Source organism: Stegostoma tigrinum, chromosome 4, assembly GCF_030684315.1.
Source record: "Stegostoma tigrinum isolate sSteTig4 chromosome 4, sSteTig4.hap1, whole genome shotgun sequence".
Lineage (NCBI taxonomy): Eukaryota > Metazoa > Chordata > Chondrichthyes > Orectolobiformes > Stegostomatidae > Stegostoma > Stegostoma tigrinum.
Window position 1 is genome coordinate 70,623,261 of NC_081357.1, and position 17,215 is coordinate 70,640,475.

The following is a 17,215-nucleotide window of genomic DNA, read 5'->3' on the forward strand; positions in this document are numbered from 1 at the left end:
TCATAACGTAAGTTCTGTATCAGCGGCAAACTTGAGATACGTTACTGACTCCCACTGATAAAAGTTTGTGAACAGTTGGGGCCCAAGCACTGACCCTTGTAGCACACCACTTGTCACAGTCTGCTAACAAGAGACTATCCCATCTGTTCTTGTGCTCTGTTTTTTGCCCATTAGCCAATCTTCAAACTATTCTCAGATCTTACCTGTCTTCCAATACACTTTTACTTTGTTTACTAACCTTGTGAGCTGATCTTTATCAAAAGTTTTCCTAAATCTAGGCTAATTTGTTATGTATTGAAAAAATAGTCAGAAACGTTACCTATCAGATGAAGGAATCAACAAAGTCTACTTACAGGTGGACACATAAACCATTATGAAAATCATTCCAAACAGCAGAGATACCTGGCATTCCAGCCAGTCATTTAGTTTGTCTCCAGCACCTTCCCGTTCTTAATTTTCTGTAATTATTTCCCTGTCTCATTTAATCGGATTATAGGTCATTCCTTCGCTGGTTATTGACACTTAACTCACCATCTACCACTCCTGGGTCACCTGCACAGACTTATCATCTGACACTCCACTCACACCAGTTGTATGATCTTTTGATCTCTCTGCCCATAAACTCTGGGTCTGCGTGCTCTGCTCTGTCACTGCACCTGATGAAGCGGCTGTGCTCCAAAAGCTTGTGTAATTTCAGATAACCCTGTTGGACTATAAGCTGGTGTTGTATGACTTCTGACTTTGTCCACCCCAGTCCAACCTCAGCACTTCCACATCATTCCAGCCGTAAGATGGCTAAGCTCAAAAACAAAAGAAAAAGATTAAGTGATCAGTCATCCTGAGGAGAATTCTGTAGAACATACTATGGCCACAGAACAGAGTTTAAAAATAAGGAGTCTCCCATTTAAGATGAAAATGAACATTTCTTTGGAACTGTCCTACCCGGAGTGAGGCAAAGGTAGAGTCAATGAATACTTTTAAGGCAGAGGTAGGTTCCCGACTAACGAGGGAACCAAAGGACACCAGCTGCAACTGGGAATGATAAGTTGAGACTGCAATCAGATCAGCCATGATCACATTGAATGGCAGAGCAGGCAGAACAGATCAAATTGTCTACTCCTGCTCCTAATTTTAATGTTTCTACGCTCAGTTTTATGTGGTTTGTGGGACCTAGCTCTGTACCAAATGGCTGCAATATTTCACTTCTCATTAATCTAAAACCAAATTAAAATCTCAACAACCGAACTGGAGTATTTTAACAGTTAATTTATTCAACAGTGCTATTAGATTCTAAGTACAGTACTATTCAAAAAGACCAGAAAATCATGTACTTTAATCAAGTAGTCTATCTTCATTTACATGTTACAGTGCCAATTCCCTACAAGTGTCTAATTTGTTAACAAGATCTGATAAATAGATGCACATGAGAGATGAAGAAGAAATAACCAACTACTACCTGTGAGTTTTATGCAGTTCACAGATTTTCTCTTCCAATTCTTTTGTCTGGCATGGCGCAAACTGTAATTCTGAGACATAGCCGGTTTTATGTTCATCTGCATCATAGTCCCCAAGTTCTGCTTGCAATGTGCAAGAACCCAGAAGAGCATGAGTGACAAAAGAACATGGCAAACGACCACTTATGATATCTTGACGAAGTTGAAGGCATAAGTAATATCTGCAGTAAGTTGGAGAGAAGATAGTGAATTTAGAGTTCAAAATAACTATCCTCTTCAGCATAATATAAACTAGGTCTCATCCTACTGATTTAATTACTGTGCCTTCGTAAACATAACTAATAACAAATGAATTATTTAGTTATTCTAAAAACCAATCAGAATAAGACTTCAGCTAAGGCATCATGATACTGAACCAAACTAGTACAGTAATAAAGACAGACTATTCAGACCAGCTTCTAAAGCAAAATTAAGTGAATCTTAATTTCAAGGATTTTAAATCTGCCATTCCGCAAGAAGATCTAACCAGTGAATGCTTCTGGTATGTGGGACATCACAAATAGCCAAACACAAGTTTCTCATCTGAACTATTTCCATTAAAAATAGTCAGTAAAATTACACAATGCTACTTATTTAAACAAATCAAAGTTTACACACATTATCTCATATCAATTCTTGGCTTTGTCACTGATTTATGCTGAAAAATCACATTTTGTTGTAGCTGTTCAACGTACATTCATAGGACAATTCACAAAAAACATCAAAAGTAAACAGAAAACAACATTTACATTGGGTGAGAAGAGAATGCTGATTATTTAGCAAGCAGACTTTGATTGCTAAAAGTATTGCCATGGAAAATGCACCAGTTAATGGTGGCTGACAGTTAACATCGTTAAAGTTTTAAACATGGCAGATTGGCACTGATTGGACAAGTCAATCAGTGCCCTGAGAAATGAACCAGAAAATGACAGTCATCTATTTTGTTGAAGTGAAACAGGCAGTCTCTGTCCATGCTTTTTCTATCTATATCCCTGCGTTTTAAAAGGCATGGCTTCCAGCAAACGCACATGTGCCATACTGAGTGCCTTGGGACCACCTCGGAATCCCAGTTTGAAAACTTACGACTTCTATTACTTACTTTTTGTCCATTAATTCTCTAAGGCCCTACCAACCATTGTAGCATTTAGATTCATATTGAATCTGTTACACTTGCTGAATGAAATCAATTTTGTACCATGAGTTTTCTCCATTAAATTTAAATCCAGAATCAAAGGAAAGTCTGATGAAAAGTATATATGTTGCCAAATAAACCTCATCTCTCCCTTCAAAAAAAAGAACATAATTGCTTTGAAATTGCTTAAATAACTTGTTTTAAAATTATACTTTTTTGGAAAATATATTTTCCCCAATCTTTTCCAAGATTACTTTCCATATGTACTGATTCGTGCTTAGAGGATCCACTTTCTTAACAAACTGAAACAAGAACCTACATTTACTTCACATATACTAATTAGCAATTCAATACTTGAAGTTCTCCATAGTCACCACCTTTCCATTTTGTAAACCTTCAACTTTCTCTAATTCTCCGTCATCACACGATAGCGTTGACCATTTTGCATAAGGTTTTCCACCAAAACGCTAGGAGACAGACTTATAATGCAAGAACCATATTGTTCATTTAGGGAACTGCACAATTGATCTCACAATTAGTCAGTTTGCAAGTCCAGGAATAGCCATATTTCCCACCCACATTATATTTGAGTTATTAATTCTTACTAAAGAAAATAGAGCTGCCTGAACTTAAACAAAATGCTCAAACTATATGAAAAGGTTGTCTTGGAGTTCATAAAGAGGAAAAGCAGATAATGCAATTGCAGTGTTAGTTTTATACTGAGATATTAACTTGTCTTTTCTCCCCCATAGGATTTGAATTAATTTTTAGTTTCAACTTTAGGTTTTTGTTTGGAATTCATTAACAGAAGTGCAAACTACATTGTCGTAATGCATACGGACAACATTATATATAATACAATAGTCTACTTTCCTTTTTATGTTGAATTTCAGATTGAAACTTTAGAAGATTATACACTGAAAATATTTTCACAAGAACCTGTTCAACTAATTTAAAGCATTTATACCTTGTGATGTCTTCAGTCAATTGCGAAGGATCGGGAGGATAGAATTTCACATTAAAAGAAAACTGCCAAGGACAATCTGCAATTAAAAACAAATTGTATTAAGCCATGTAGCAAATCAAAGCTATAAAGGTCATGACAAGCATAGATCTATTGATAACATGCAGGTTTTTTTTGTACAGCAATCCAGTCAGTCCCATTTTGTTTCTGTAGCTCGGCAGGCTTAATTCCAGGTTGACAGCAAATTTCTTTTTGAAATCATGGATATACAGGGATTGGATAGGCAATAGTGCTCTTGTGGGATGGTCTTTGGAAGGTTGGTGTGGACACGATGGGCTGAATGGCCTGCTTCCATATTGTAGGGATTCTATGGTTCTGTGATGTCTAGTAGACCAGTCTCATAGGGAGCAAGCCTATGACATGAACATCCTCAGTACAACAACTTCCTTTCTCACATCCCTCCACATCTCTTGTCCAAAACTTAAGTCTGTCCTGCAGTACTTGTACTAAGGCGAACAGCTTTCTTTCTTCCCTTAGCTGAACTTGTCATAATCTTGTATAACAATCAAATCTCCCCATCAACATTATTTGCTCCAAGAACCACCGCCATGGGCCGCTAACCTAATGTTGCAGCTAAGGTCCGTAATCCCTGGAGTTATTTTGGGTTAATCTGTTCTAAATCCTTGATAGGACCCTCATGGCTGATGTGAAAATGTTTAACTCCATCTTCCAGCCTTTTCCCTGTAACCTTTGTTCCCATACTGATTAAAAATCTGTCTGTCTATCTCAGTTATGAATATACTTATGTCCCAGCCTCAAAATCCCTCCGTGGTAAATAATTCCATAGATTCACAACCCTCAAAGAAGACATTCCTCCACATTTCTGTCTTAAATCTGAAACTCCTCATTCTGACATTACGCCTTCTGGTCCTAGGCTTTCAGCAGGGGGAAACAACCTTTCTGCACCTACCCTGTCAAGTCCCTAAAAAAATCCCCTATGTTTCAACAAGAATGCCTCTCATTTTTCTTTATTTCAACAAGTACAAGTCCAAACTACTCAACCATTCCTCATAAGACAGACCTTTCATACCTGATATTAACCTAGTAAACTTTATCCCGGCATAATGTGCAGTCCAGAGATCTTTCCTTAGATAAGGGACCCAAGACAGTTCATAAAATTCAAGCTTTGGTCTAAACTTCCTTACAAAGTTTTAATAAAATTCTCCCTAATTTTATACTCCATTCCCTTTGAAATAAAGGCCAACATTTGTTTTCTCTTTTATCCGCTGTACTTGAATGGTAGCTTTTTTGAGATTCATCAATGTGGACTCTCAAAATCCTCTGTTTTGTAGCTTTCTGTAGTGTTTCTTCATTTAAATGATATTTAGCTCCTATAGTCTTCCTGTCAAAGTGCAGAACCTCATGTTTTCCCATTTTGTATTTTATCTACCAAGACTTTTCCACTCACTTCATCTGTCTGTAATTCTCTGCAGACTGTCATCCTCATCGCTTGGTTGCAGGGTATTTTTGTGTCTTCTGTAAATGAGGCTATCATACATTATTTTTCCTTATTTAAGTCATTACATATATTTAAATACTATGCCCCCAGCACTGATCATGTGGCACACCAGTATGTACAGGTTGCCATCCTGAACACTCACCCCCGTCACACCCACTCTCTCTCTTCTATTAGTTAGCCAAACCCCTCTCCAGGTTAATATACAGCATCCAAAACCACGGGCTCTTATGTTTTTAAGTTGTCTAATGTGTGGTACTTTATTGAACTGACCTTTCCTAATTTCTGATCAGAACTTAATGAAATTAATCAATTATGGCCTAGCCAGTGCTTTCTAAGGGCTCAGCATACATAACCCCATTCTTGTGTACTCAATGTCTTTATTTGTGAAGTCCAAGATGCTAAATATCTAGCTTATGACTCTTTCAATATATCATGCCACTTTTAAAGATATAGTACATGAACCTCTGTGGCCCTGCCAACAATTCAGAACTGTGGCATGTACTGTATGGTGGCTCTCCTTACCTCTTCCGCCAAAATTCATCACTTCACATTTATCAATTAAATCCCACCTGCAACTTGTCTGCCCGTTCTGCAAGCCTCTGTAGAGGTGCATTTGAATGACATCATCCTCACCATCTGCCACACTTCCAATCTTTCTATAATTAGCAAATTTTCAAAACTTTATGTCGAATTTCAAAATTGAAGTTAAACAAGAATACATATATCTTTAAAAATTAGGAACCCCAGTACATCAGGACAGAACGCCATACTCTCCCATTCACCAGTCTGTAAAACAACCACGTTTAACCACAACTTGTCACTTTCTGTCTAATGTTCCAAAATAATTTTATTTTTCAAACCATAGATTCACCTAATGTTCAGAACACAAATAGAGGCCATTCAGTTTGTCATGTCCATACCAGCTCTCTGGATGTGCAACTGAACTATCCCACTGTCCTGCCTTTTCCAAGTCGCAGAGCTTGCACTGATCCCTTATTCCATGAGCCTCAATTTGTTTAACTAGCCTTTCCCCTCAAATAGGTTATCTGTTGGTTCATCAAAAATAAATTCAATTATATCAGTCAGGCTGGCTCTACTTAACAAGCTCAAATCTCTCCAACTGTCTGTTGATCTTTTCCTCTAATTATAGCTTCTAAAAGTATTCATTAGGATTATACACACAGCATAAAGATCAATTATTTTATATATATACCAAAATTAAACTTCAATTGTCCTAAATACACTATTGTTTAACCAATAATGCACTTACTTCGAATTTGCTTCTTTATGTCTTTTGCTGGGTCCAGCCAATTCTAAAAAAGGTAGAGTTGTGTATTAGAACTAAGTAAGTGGACATATAATCTCTTGGTCATACGAAGTGTGCGCATTTATGAAAAGAGAGACATGCTGTAAAAGCATTACTCATCGGGTCAGTCACAAGAACACAGAATTTCAAAGGGAACAGCAACTTATGCTACATGAGGAATGTGGAAAAGAAGTGATACATGTGTCATAATTATCAGACCTAGAAAAGTAAAATTTCCCAGATGCATACAGCCCAATTTTCAATCTTTGCTTGGCACTCTCATCAATTTTTGCAATGTTTGCTGTGTTAACATGTTCCACTTGTTAAATTCTAACAGCTTATCAATGTTTGACATGCTTAAAAAACTGAATACTCTTAAACTGTGTGATGATTTTATGCATAGCTTTTTTCATCACTTTGAAATGGTTCTAACATGACTATCTTCAGCAGCTCCTCGTTAGCCAATATTATTTCACTATCTTATAATAACTTACATAGACCTGAGCCAGGACTAAATAACAATCCATGATTACACTCTAGTTAATTTATCAATGTTCAAATATCACACATCAATTACATTTTATTGAAATATGAGTCACTGTTCTCCCACCCAATAATTTTAAATTCTAGAGGCTTGAAATCCTGCTATGGATTGGAAAAATTGAGGTTGAAATGTGTTAATTGCATTTCAGTTCACAATTCCATTGAAGCTAAAATGCATAATTAAAAAATGTTAAAGCATCCATAAACTACTGCAATTAGCATGTGCAATAGAACACACTTGTTTATATTTTTCACACAGTAGTCAATCTTTTGATGTATTTGAGAATGGCCACATGGTATAGCTTTATTTGTATAGCTGAAAATGGGCATATCAACAAAATAAAAACGTTGAATCCATTCCTTCACTCCAAGTAACCAGATTGAAAATTACATTGTAAACCTAAACCAAACTGTTTCATAGTTTAATGGTACATACCTATCAATCTTAAAGTAAAATCAATATTTTTTGATGCGTGAAATCTCAAAAGGTACTTCTGCAGCAAATAAAATGAACATAATTCTTGGAATCTTTCTGAACTATTGCAATGCTAGTGCTTACAATCTTCTGAAAGACTCTAAGAAATTCAAAGTATCAAAGGGATCTTGGAGTAGATGTCAATAGATCACTGAAGGCAGCAGGGCAGTAGATAAATTGGTTAAGGCGGCATATGGGATATTTGCCTTTGTTGGTCAGGGTATTGAATGCAAGAACAGGGAGGTTATGCTAGAACTGTACGAAATGCTTGTTGGGCAACAGGTGGAGTACTGCATACAATTCTGGCTGTTACAGTATGAAGAGAGAGGGACTGCAGATGACACCTCTGCTGGAGTGCATCATCAATGAAGAGAAAACAGATAGCCTGAGGTTTTGTTTTCCTTCGAGCAACGAACACTGCTTTGGGGGTGGGGAAATGACACTGATTGAGGTATACAAAGTTTGGAGGGGCATAAACATAAGGAAAGGCTTTCCCCTTTGGTCAAGGAATCAGTAACTGGGGACACAGCCTTAGGGTAAGGAGCAGGCGGTTCTCCCTTCCACTCAAAGAGGGTTGTGCTATTTGGAACTCACTACCTGAAAGAGTGTCAAAGTGGCAGAGGCAGGAACCTTTAAGACATTTAAGAATTATTTAAGTGACCATTGAAACACCATAGCATAAAAGGCTTTAGGCCAAGTGCTGGAAATAGGATTCAAATGAAGAGATGCTTGATAATCAGTGCAAACATAATGAACGTCTTCCTGTGCTGTAAAACTCTATGACTTTTCATAACTCTATGACTCAACTTGGAGCATGGAATTAGTGGATGGAACCTGATGTGAACACACAACTTTCAATGAAGTAGTTTTGTGCATAATTCAACTCGTTTTAAAATTTCTCAGTTTTTGTGCTGATCTGGCTAATTTTATTTGAAGTGTATTAACATTAATAAACATGCAGAAATTCTACTCCAAGGGCTTAGTTCCGGGAAAATTTGAGCATAATCATCTCATTGGCTACTCAAGAACACACAAAATGTCTTGCACCTAATACAATTAATACAATAATTCTAAAGCTACTGCATAATGGACGATTCAAGTATACATCTTTACAGCAGAACTAAAAAAGGTTCACATATAATCTGTGACAGAAATGCCTGTATAAAAATAATTTACAAACAACTGCTCTATTCATTTTAATTAGTGTCATTCAATTACATGCATCTTTCGCTCCACTAAACACACACCAAAAGTGAAAGTTCACACCACTAATATGTTGGTTATTAACTTATGCTGTGCAAGAGCTCCGAAACATTTTCAACATAGATCTGTTAACAGATTTGGAGTGCTTAGCTTCCATCACAGAAAACACTTTATTGCTTACTTAATCCCAAACCTGACAAACTCATATCAAGATAATTAGCAGTGACAATGGCCAAAGCAGAATAATTCATAACACTGTTTTCTCATGGGATCAACTATGATAGTCCCACTGCTGCACCGTTATAGAGACCAGCCTTATGAAATAAACCAAAGGGTTGTTGGTATGCAGCTCACAAATTATCCAGCTGCAGCCGAGAACAGCTGGCAGATAAATGTTGGCTGTGATAACTGAGCAACAGTAAGAACAAATCATTAAGCATTCAGCAAAGCACACAGTGGAGGTCAAAGACTTGTAACATTCGAACATGGAAATATCAACAAGCGCAGCAGGGGAGGAAGCAGAAAAAAAACATATTCAATTTGTGCCAACAGCAATAACAAAAGTGTCCATAGATTGGGAATTAGTGCAAGCAAGACAAATATTTTGGAATTATACAGCAAAATTCTTGCAACGCCTACAATATAGGAAAGCAAATCTTAAGATATCATAAAGAGATAGCCAGCACGCATTTTCTTTCTGATTTTGAAATGGGTTGCAGTAAAATTTCAGTCAGTTGCCAACTTTGAAACTGTTTGAAATTATTTACACCCACCGCACTTTGATATTTCTATCTCTCAACAACATCACAAATAATAGAAAATGCAGTACGATATTTTCAGATTTTTGTCATATTGTTCTCGTTTAGTTTTGGATGATTATCTGTCTATCTACAAACTTTTCAAGAGCTGCAACAAATATTACTACAATGTTTACCAAACAATTCAGAAGAAACTTGTTTACTGAGACTGAAAAGAATGTGTGATTCACAAATATCATTATTTATATTTGCATAATATTGTTAATGCAGAAACAATCCCAAAGTGCAAAGTTTGACACTGGGCCACTTAAAGCAAGATTAGGAAAAATGGTCAAAGTATAATTAAAGTATATTTTAGATAGGGTCCTAAAGGAGAAATCAGAAGTAGAGAAGCAGCAACAAAAAGGGTGAAAATTCTAAAGTTTAAGACATCAGCACATTATGGCTTGATCCATCCAATATTGCAAAGGCACAAGGGACCAGAGTTGGAGCAGGACAAATGTTAGGATTGTAGGACTGAGGAGGTTACACAGACTTGAAGGAGCAAGGTCAAAGACAGATTTGAAAACATGTTTGAGAATTTTAAGATCACATATTTGATCAACCATGAGCCTATTGTCAGCAACTGCAGAGATAACTACAAAAAAAAAGGTAAAGTGGGAGATAGTGAAATTTGGGATGGGCTTAAACTGAAGATTTCAAAAGTAGGGTTAAGGAAGAAGTGGAATTCAATAATATTTTAGGTGATTAATTGATGTGAATAGTATAGACCAGGGTTCACAACTGAAGACTTTTGGGATCCACCAAAAATAATCAACTTAAACCTTTTGTTGAAAGCTACTGGGTTGCAATTTCATTGTGCCCATCCACTCCAGGGGTATGTCATAACACGTCTGAACAGGTTTTTGTTATTCATTCCTGGGGCGTGGGCGTCTCTGGCTGGCCAGGATTTATTATCTGTCCCTAGCTGCCATGGGAAGGTGGTAGGGAGCTACCTTCTTGAGCCACTGCAGACCAGATGCTATAGGTAGACAAAAACCTTTTAGGGAAGGAATTCGAGGATTTTGACTCAGTGAGTGAAGGAATAGTGATATATTTCCAAGTCAGGATTATGAGTGGCCTGCAGTGGGACTTGAAGGTGGGATTGTTCCCATGTATATGCTATGCTTAGCACTTTCCAATCCCAAAAGGACACGGGCTTTTAGCAAATGTCTGTAGTGCATTTTGGAAATATATCAAAACTTTTGTTTCATCCATCATGAAAGAAATTCTGGCATTGTGGTAATAACACTGGACCAATAATCAAAGTGTAAGGCTTGTGTTCTGCAGATTCAGGTTCAGATTCAAAATTCAGCACAAGAAATGGCAGAATTTAAATTCAATTAATAAATCTGGGATATAAAAAAGTCTCAATAATTATGACCATTATTATCAATTGTTATTAAAATGTATTGATTCTCGAATGACTATGGCACCAACCAAAAAGCAGGCTATAGAACACCTGGTTTGAACCAACAAGATAGGATTGATCTCAGTGTGAAAGTGCCTTAGGTAGCAGAGGCCATAATATGATTAAAGTGAATGTAAAATTCAAAGGAGAAAACTGGGGGTCTGTGAATACTTTTTGAAGTTAACAAAAGGCAACTATGAGATATGAAAGCAGAGTTAGTGAAGGTGAACTGGTAATTTCATTTAAGGGACTGACCAATAGAACTGCAGTAACAAACATTTAAGGGCATATTCCGGAAAGCACACAATAGATAACTCTCCAACAATGAAGAAACATTTTAAATGGACAGGCTCATCGCTAGTGGCTAACTACAAATTTCAAAGATAATATCAAACTCAAAGAAAAGACATCCAGTTGCACAAAGGTGGGTGGCAGAACAGAAGGTTGAACAAAATATAACAAAAAACAAAATAATTACAAAAAAGAGGAAGAAATTATATTATCAGACTATGAGTTAGCTAAAAATTTAAAAACAGATAGTAAAAAGTTCTTTGAATATTTAAAAAAAAAAGAGTTAACAATGTAAATGTTGTTCCAAGAGAAAAGGAACATGGAGAATTAGTAACGGAGGATAAAGAGATGGCAGATAAATTATACAGTCATTGTTTGTTGGTCTTCACCATAGAGGATATAAGTAGCTGCATAATTAGCTGTAATCAGGAATTGAAAGGAAAGGAGGAAATCCAAAAATTTACAATTACTAAGGAAGTATTACGGACGAACTGCTACAATTGGGAGATGACAAGTCCACAAAGTCCTGATGGATTTCATCACAAAATCTCTACAGCATGGAATTAGGCCATTCAGCCAACTGAGTCCACACTAACCCTCCGACCCCTACCTTACCCCTGTAATCCTGCATTTCCCATGGTTAATCCACCTAACCGACACATCCCTGGGGACTATGGGTAATTTAGCATGGCTAATCCAACTAACCTGCACATCTTTGGACTGTGGGAAGAAACCGGAGCACCTGGGAGAAATCCACACAGATATGGGGAGAATGTGCAAACTCCACACAGAGTTATTGAGCTCAGGTCCCTAGCGCTGTGGGACAGCAGTGCTAACCAATGAGCCACCATGCTACCCATCCTCGAATCTTAAAAGAAGTAACCAGTGAAATAGTTGATGAATTAGATTTAATTTTCCAAAATTCATTAGGTTGAGGGAAGGCTCCTTTCTCAAAGAACTAATAAATATGTTAAAGGCACTTCCTCTTTTAAAAACTATGTTGTCTCTGTACACCTAAAGACTCTATACAAGAGATAGTTTTGCTCATTCAAAAAACGTAATTCAATATCACAATACAGAACTGAGAATCTATCACACTGTATGTTCCAATACTGCTGCATTTTCACAGAATGTAGGAATTTAACATGGAAGCAAGAACTTCCCTCTCTTCTTTTTCCTGATTAACAGTTATTTCTGAAATGTTACTTGTATCTTTAATAGTGAAGGCTGATGCTAAATACATGCTCTACTCATCTACTGTCTTCTTATTTTTCATTACTTCTCTTCACTCACTTTCTATAGGATCAATGCTCATTATGTTAACTTTTTTTTAAAATACCCATTACAAATTCTTTCCATCCATTTTTATATTTCTAGGGAGCTTTCTAATTTCTACCACTATTATTTTTTTTAGTCATTCATGCTGTTATTCTGTTCAATCTTCTGACATACCACCCAAGTCTGCTTAACTATATCTTTATCTTTCTTCAAGTCAGATAGTATCTCTATCGTCTTTCAGTTAAACACAGATGGTGAATCCATGCCTGGGAATTTTTCTCTCTCATTGGAAGGTATCTATTCTGTGTATTCTGAAACATCTCTGACTGTTTGCCATTTCATCTTTAATGACCATAACCTCATTGTTTAAGAAATTTATTCACGGGATGTGGATGTCGCTGGCTAGGCCAGCATTAATTGTTCACCTCTAATTGCCCAGAAGGTACTTAAGAGTGGGTCTGGAGACAATATAGGCCAGACCAAGTAGGGATGGTAGTTTTGCGGTCATCATTAGACTGTTACTTCCAGATTTTCATTGAATTCAAATTCTACCACCTGCCACACTGGAATTCAAACCCAGAACCCACAACATTACCCGGGTCTCTGGATTAATAGTCCAACGATAATACCACTAGACTGTCACCTCCCCATTTACCAGTTCATTTTAGCCAACCTTGTTTTTGGGTTTTCTTTAACTGTACTTATTTGAGCCTTGGATAACTCTTCTCTCTTACAAACAATGCAAAGTTCAGCTATATTATGATCTCTGTGATAACATTATAGAATCCTACATCATTGCACAATATCAGACCTTCTATATCCTGCTCCCTAGTTCACTCCAGAACATGCAGAACAAACTATCCTAAAAACATTCTATGAACCCAACCAGGTGACTTTTACCCAAATGATTCTTCCAGTCGATATGTAAATTAAAATCAACCATGATTATCACTGGACCTTCCTGACAAGCTTCCATTATTCCTTCCTTTATATACCATCTTACTACAATGGTTACTTGTATCTAACATTTTGTTTTATCATTTTATTATATTTATAATCTCTAGCTTTATTGGCTGAGTTACTATTAGTTTTGTACTCGCTACCAAATCCTGTCATAGTCTTCTGTTTATCATTTCCCACATCAGCAACAGTCTCTCATGCCCATCTCTATTCTTTTATCTACCATATTTCCCCAAATTTGATCCAATGCCCCAACTATTCAGTCAAAGCTTACATTAGGATACTTCAGTGTTTCACTAAGGCCAATCACAGTCTCAGGAAGATGTTAAAATTTGCATATTACTGGACATGGCACAACTGTCATATCACGATTCCAAAAACACTCCAACTTGACGCTGCCCAGGATGAAGCAGCTACCTATTTGGCACCACGTCCACAAGCATTTAGTGGCTCCACTAACATTCTTTGACAGCAATGCATATGATCTACAAGGTGCAATGCAGGAATTCACCAAAATCCTTAAAACAACACCTTTCAAACCCACTACCACTTCCATCTAGAAGGACAAGGACATGTGATACACAGGAGCAACACCACTAGCTTCAAGCTCCCCTCCACGTCACTCATCATCCTGACTTGCAAACATATTGCCATTCGTTCACTACCACTGGTTCAAAAGCTGGAATAGCCTCCCTAATGACATTTCAGATCTACCTAAAGTAGATGGATGGCAGCGGTTCAAAATGGCAGTACACCAACACTTTCTCAGGGGCAGTTAGGGATAGGCAAAAACCTTGCCCTAGCCACCAACACCCGTGGACCACACGTGAATTTTAGGGGGAAAAAAAACTGTCACAGACAGACCTACTTAAGGAAGCTCTTAGAAATACACATTGGAGCCAATATTTCAAGGAAGTTCTGGGAGAATTGTGGCAGATAATTGAAGAGAAGATATTATCTCCAGCGTTTCCTTTCTGAACTTTAAAGCCCCCTGATTCCCGCATAAAAAGCCACAAAGACAAAGACAATCAAGAAATTGAAAATGTTCAATTCCGGTATTATTCACTATAACTGACTGCATCCGAGAAACTAGCCAAGCAACACTCACCTCAGGTTAAAAGCTGACACTTTGAAGTCAACCAAAGTACTCTAAATGGCACATTATTTTATCCTCCTTTGTACCAGACACCATTCCACCTGTAACTTTGTACCAATGTGCACATGTATGTGTGGGCCAAGTGACTACATGAAGACTTTGTTTTATTTTCTTGTGGGAGTCACTGGCTAGGCTAGCATTTATTGTCGATCCCTAATTGCCCACATGACAGTTAAGATTCAACCACAGACTTCCTTCCTTAAAAGATAGTCATGAACAAGGGTGGGATTTTTATGATAATAAAGGACAGTTAAATGGTCACTATCAGACCAGTTTCAATTCCATATTTTTGAACTGAACTTAAATTTTACAATCTGTCTTGGTGAGATTCAAGCCCACACCCCCTGAAATTTAGCTTAGGGTTCAGAGATACTAGTCCAGCAACATAACCATTGTGCTACTCCTACTTGGTAGTATCTGTATTTTGCTTTGGGCTCATAAGGTGTCTCTTTCTTTGATTGAAGAAACAGTGTAGGTCAACTCCTTAGTTCTCATGGCAAATATATTTAGCATATTTAAATGGAGAGATGTATAACTGTGCAAGAAGATCTTAAATATTCAACCTTGTGACCAACTGAGAAAGTTGAACAAAGAAGCTAGTTCATTCGTTCTCACCTGGTTGCAGCAATATATATTGAGTAATACCGCAGATGGACTCCTATTTTGAAATAATCAAGCATAATGCAGTTATATTGACTAAATCATAAAAAATGAAAAATGCTCAATGTTAGAGGTTTGTCTGTGTGCCTAAATAAAGCCTCTGACTTTTGTGCATGGGTATTTATTATAATTCAAACCAACCACATTCCATTGTGTTATGTTACAACAAGTAACTGTGACATAAAACTAAATACCAATAGATTGAAGAATGCATAATAAATAAGCAGGCTGCTGCTCTAGTGAATGGCATTGGCTTATTATACAGCAGTATACATCAGATAGGGTGCAGTAAGATTTGGAATCATTTAAACAACTAGAGTGATAAGGGAACAGATTATTTTCTTAATAGATGAGCTAGGCTAGCATTCCTTGTCTTTACCCATTATAAAACTGTTAAGACATCATAATTTCCTGGAGAACTTCTATCACACATCCGTATTAGTTAGACATTTCATGATAAAATGTTGTATCTGATGTAATGTGCTTGATTTCCCTTTATCGGGTAGTTTTATACCCTGTAAAACTCTAAGGACACTCTTTGCTCTATCTCTGGGTACTGAAAATGTGTTTCCAAATTACAGCAATAAATTCTATGTTCCAAAACGATAAATTGAAAGGAAAAGGTGCAAATAAATGCTTTTAATGAAGTTTTTAGTTAATTGTCATCATTGGCTGGTGTGAATTATATTTGTATTTAGAAATCCTCCTATTTTAACTATTCACTTCAAAAAAGGCTATTAATAGTTTCACTGAAACTTTTGATCTTACCTTTTCATCTGCAGCATCCTGAAACGTGAGCCCAAAATAATCCCGTTCCAACAGGTTGATCTGCTCACACACCTTGTCAAACAGTACTTGGCCTTTGGCACGTTTCTGACAAACAGAAGTCACACTCAAGTTTAGATTTTAAAATTAATATGAAAAATACATACTAGAAATTCAAAAATAATGTTTTATGTAAAAGGAACATATTTGCATAACCAGCAAAATGTCATTAAAAATAGTTGAACAGCAGAGTAACTAGTTTATTTTTATATTAAGCTCATCATTTATGCTTAATAATCGAGAAGGTTTTGAGAAAATGGTGCTGAATAGTATTAGCGAATGCAAATTTGTTTACTCCAATTAATTTCTGTATCCTTCAAAAAAAAGTCATTTTGCCAATACAAACCATTCATTCATCTGTACTTCTTCCAATTTGCTGCTTTTCCATATGCTATCCCTAATTTCTTGTCTGGCTGTTCGACAAGGTAATAGTGTTGATGACTTTTCATCAACCTGAAACATGACTTTGATATTATCTGGCCACTGTCAGCATTTCATGTTTTTATTTTAGCACAAAGCAATTGGCAACAATTTAAAATCATCTGAAATTTCCCAATAAATATGGATTAACAAAGCTAATTTTAAGCAAATACAGAGCGAATAAAAGCAAAATCTCTGGGCAGGTGCAGAAAGCAGTGCTTCAGTGATGAAAATGACAGAGCAAGGCAAAAAGCAGAATGAATCAATAACAGCTTAAACCTCTACTAGACCCATCTTTCATTCCACTGCCGTCCAGTCACCTTTTGTCTTTCATCATCATTCCTTTATTTATTTTTTCTGTCCTACCTTGCACCTTGAATATTTTTTACTTTTTCCCCTGTTTTAAAAGCTGCACACATCTAGCAGTTCTGACAAAAGCCTAGGAACTTAAAAATTAATTTTGCTCCCCTCTCGACAGATTCTGTTTGACTTCTGACTATTTCTAGCATTCTGTTTTAGTTACAAACTGAAACTTGTTTGTAGAAGGTGACTATACAAAATTATAAACTTTAGCAAATATATAAAACTCAGTAAGGAAATCTATGTGCCAAATGATACAAATGGTTACAGACACTTCAATTTTAAGAAAAAAAGTATTTTCAACAACCCCTTGTATCAAATTAATATAACAATGCAAATAAAATCACTTTTGCAACTGCAATCATAATTGTCAGCATCCATCTACCTAGTTAAGGTTATCCAACGGATTCAATAAAGTAGTA

The 17,215-nt window shown here is 36.6% G+C and overlaps 1 protein-coding gene across 19 annotated transcripts in view; it reads right to left on the reverse strand.

Moving 5' to 3' along the window:
- epb41l2 (erythrocyte membrane protein band 4.1 like 2) overlaps positions 1 to 17,215 on the reverse strand; it is a 188,328-nt gene that overhangs the window by 53,622 nt on the left and 117,491 nt on the right. For all 19 annotated transcript variants that reach the window (XM_048530477.2, XM_048530479.2, XM_048530478.2 and 16 more), the window contains 4 exons: positions 15,957 to 16,061; positions 6,379 to 6,421; positions 3,593 to 3,668; positions 1,457 to 1,675 (listed from right to left, as the gene is read on the reverse strand). In XM_048530477.2, coding sequence (XP_048386434.1) covers positions 1,457 to 1,675; positions 3,593 to 3,668; positions 6,379 to 6,421; positions 15,957 to 16,061 — 443 coding nt within the window. The remainder of the gene's footprint in view (positions 1 to 1,456; positions 1,676 to 3,592; positions 3,669 to 6,378; positions 6,422 to 15,956; positions 16,062 to 17,215) is intronic.